General features: G+C 45.6%; 1 protein-coding gene across 1 annotated transcript; it reads left to right on the top strand.

The window, feature by feature from the left end:
• Positions 1 to 735: 735 nt before the first annotated feature.
• On the top strand, positions 736 to 1,612 carry LOC123331465 (F-box only protein 27-like). The gene is made up of 2 exons (XM_044935545.1): positions 736 to 1,157; positions 1,240 to 1,612. The coding sequence occupies exons 1-2, from the start codon at positions 736 to 738 to the stop codon at positions 1,610 to 1,612; spliced, it is 795 nt and encodes a 264-aa protein (XP_044791480.1).
• The last annotated feature ends 204 nt before the right edge of the window (positions 1,613 to 1,816 follow it).

Raw genomic sequence — 1,816 nt, forward strand, 5'->3', positions numbered from 1 at the left:
TAATATATAATAAAATAATAATGTTATTATTACTTAATATATATAATAATATAAGTATGTATAATATAATATATAACTATATATTAGCTAATATATTAACTATAATAATTCCTTGTCATAAAAAAACAGTGTTCTTAAAACAGAAAATATTATTTACCCTTGGGATCAGTTTATTCCCCATGTCACTTCTGTAATTTTCTAAACCTTTCTGTCTGCCACTGGTGGAGTTTGGTACAACAACCAAAATTATATCTGTCCATATTATTCCTTAAAATTTCCTACCTCTTTTCCCATATTTTGTGATTATTATGTAATGGAAGCATTGTAAAATCAAAAATTTATGATCACATATTACTGATGGTATAAAGTAAAAATAAAAATGTTCTAAAAAATGTAAATGAATAATTTCTTAAGAGAAATGAAAATTCAAAAGTAAGAAATCTTGAAGACTTGGGACAATCAGGTCATGTTCAACATGAATTTTCCATCTCCACATTCACACTAACTGGTAGACCTCACTGTCTCCTAGACTACAGAGAGGGGATTGAGGGGAAGAGGAGCAGACACTTATTCCTTTTCAGGTGTGCAAGCTGAAAGCAGGAGCCTGGTGGGCTACAGTCCAAAGTGTCACAGACTAACCATGCACACATGTAAGCAGGAATAAATAGACTTGCATAAAGAATAATGAAGAGGTGAGGCAAGGTTAAAGCCCACTGGTGAGGAGCACTGGCTGAGATGCAGGCAGCAGCAGCTGCGGGGCCTGGTGAGGAGACCATGGGCGCCTCAACCTCCTGGGGCCTGCTCGCCAGCGTCCCAGCTCCCCACTGCGAACCACAGGAGGCTCCAGGCCTGAACCAACTGCCCATTGAAATGCTCCAGAAGGTGCTGAGCTACCTGCCTCCAAGCACGCTGCTCCGGCACTGCCACTGGGTGTGCCAGCACTGGCGAGACCTGGTGGACGGCTGGGACCTATGGCGGAGCATCCTGCCCTGGAAACACCCCGACCTGTGGCCCGTCATCCTCACCTGCCTGCCCCCTGCTGACGACATGGGCCTCATCCTGCATCCTGGGCCGCTTCTGCGAGCTCAGACCCACAGGACGCAAGCTCACCACGAACACCTGGGGCAAAGACCTCTGGAACTGTATGATGCTGAATGGTAGCAATGGCTCGGGGGAAGAGGAAGACTTGGGTGTCAGACTGAAGACTTCTGGGGAGACAAGCTACAGTCTTGCCTACAGGTGTTGGTACAAGGGAGAAATTTCAGACCTGGAGGAGGAGGGTCTGTGTCAGGAACTCCTGGATAGTGGAAAGATTTGGATTTCTGTCTGTCGCTGCTGGACAGAACAACAAGGCAGTGATCGGACGTATCAGGTAGTTGTCAAGCTTCTAGATGCCAACTATTCCATCTCGCATTATTTCTTCCATAAACATTTTTCCATCCGGCTGCGGACAGGCAGTTTCTCCTTTCGGATCATGCATGCATTCACCAGCATCAAGAAGGGCGTCCACTTTGTGTTGTTTGACCACAGTGTCAAGGGCTATGATTCATGGCCTGAGCAGTGTGGAGTCTGCAGGCCCCAATTCAGTGTCATCATACGGATCCATCCCTAGGCTGTCCCAACCTGACTGTGACTTCCAGGAGCTAGGACCATTGGCCAGACCACCTCAGTAATCAAAAGCTTGTAGCTCCTGGCATCATGGGATCTCTCCTGGATCCAATCAAGGGTCTTACTGTGCCCTGTCTTTAAATTCTATGAGAAACTACAATAAGAACATTCTTACTTCAGCCCCTGTTCTATGGAGTGGAGACACACG

This window comes from Bubalus bubalis, chromosome 23 (genome assembly GCF_019923935.1).
Source record: "Bubalus bubalis isolate 160015118507 breed Murrah chromosome 23, NDDB_SH_1, whole genome shotgun sequence".
NCBI lineage: Eukaryota > Metazoa > Chordata > Mammalia > Artiodactyla > Bovidae > Bubalus > Bubalus bubalis.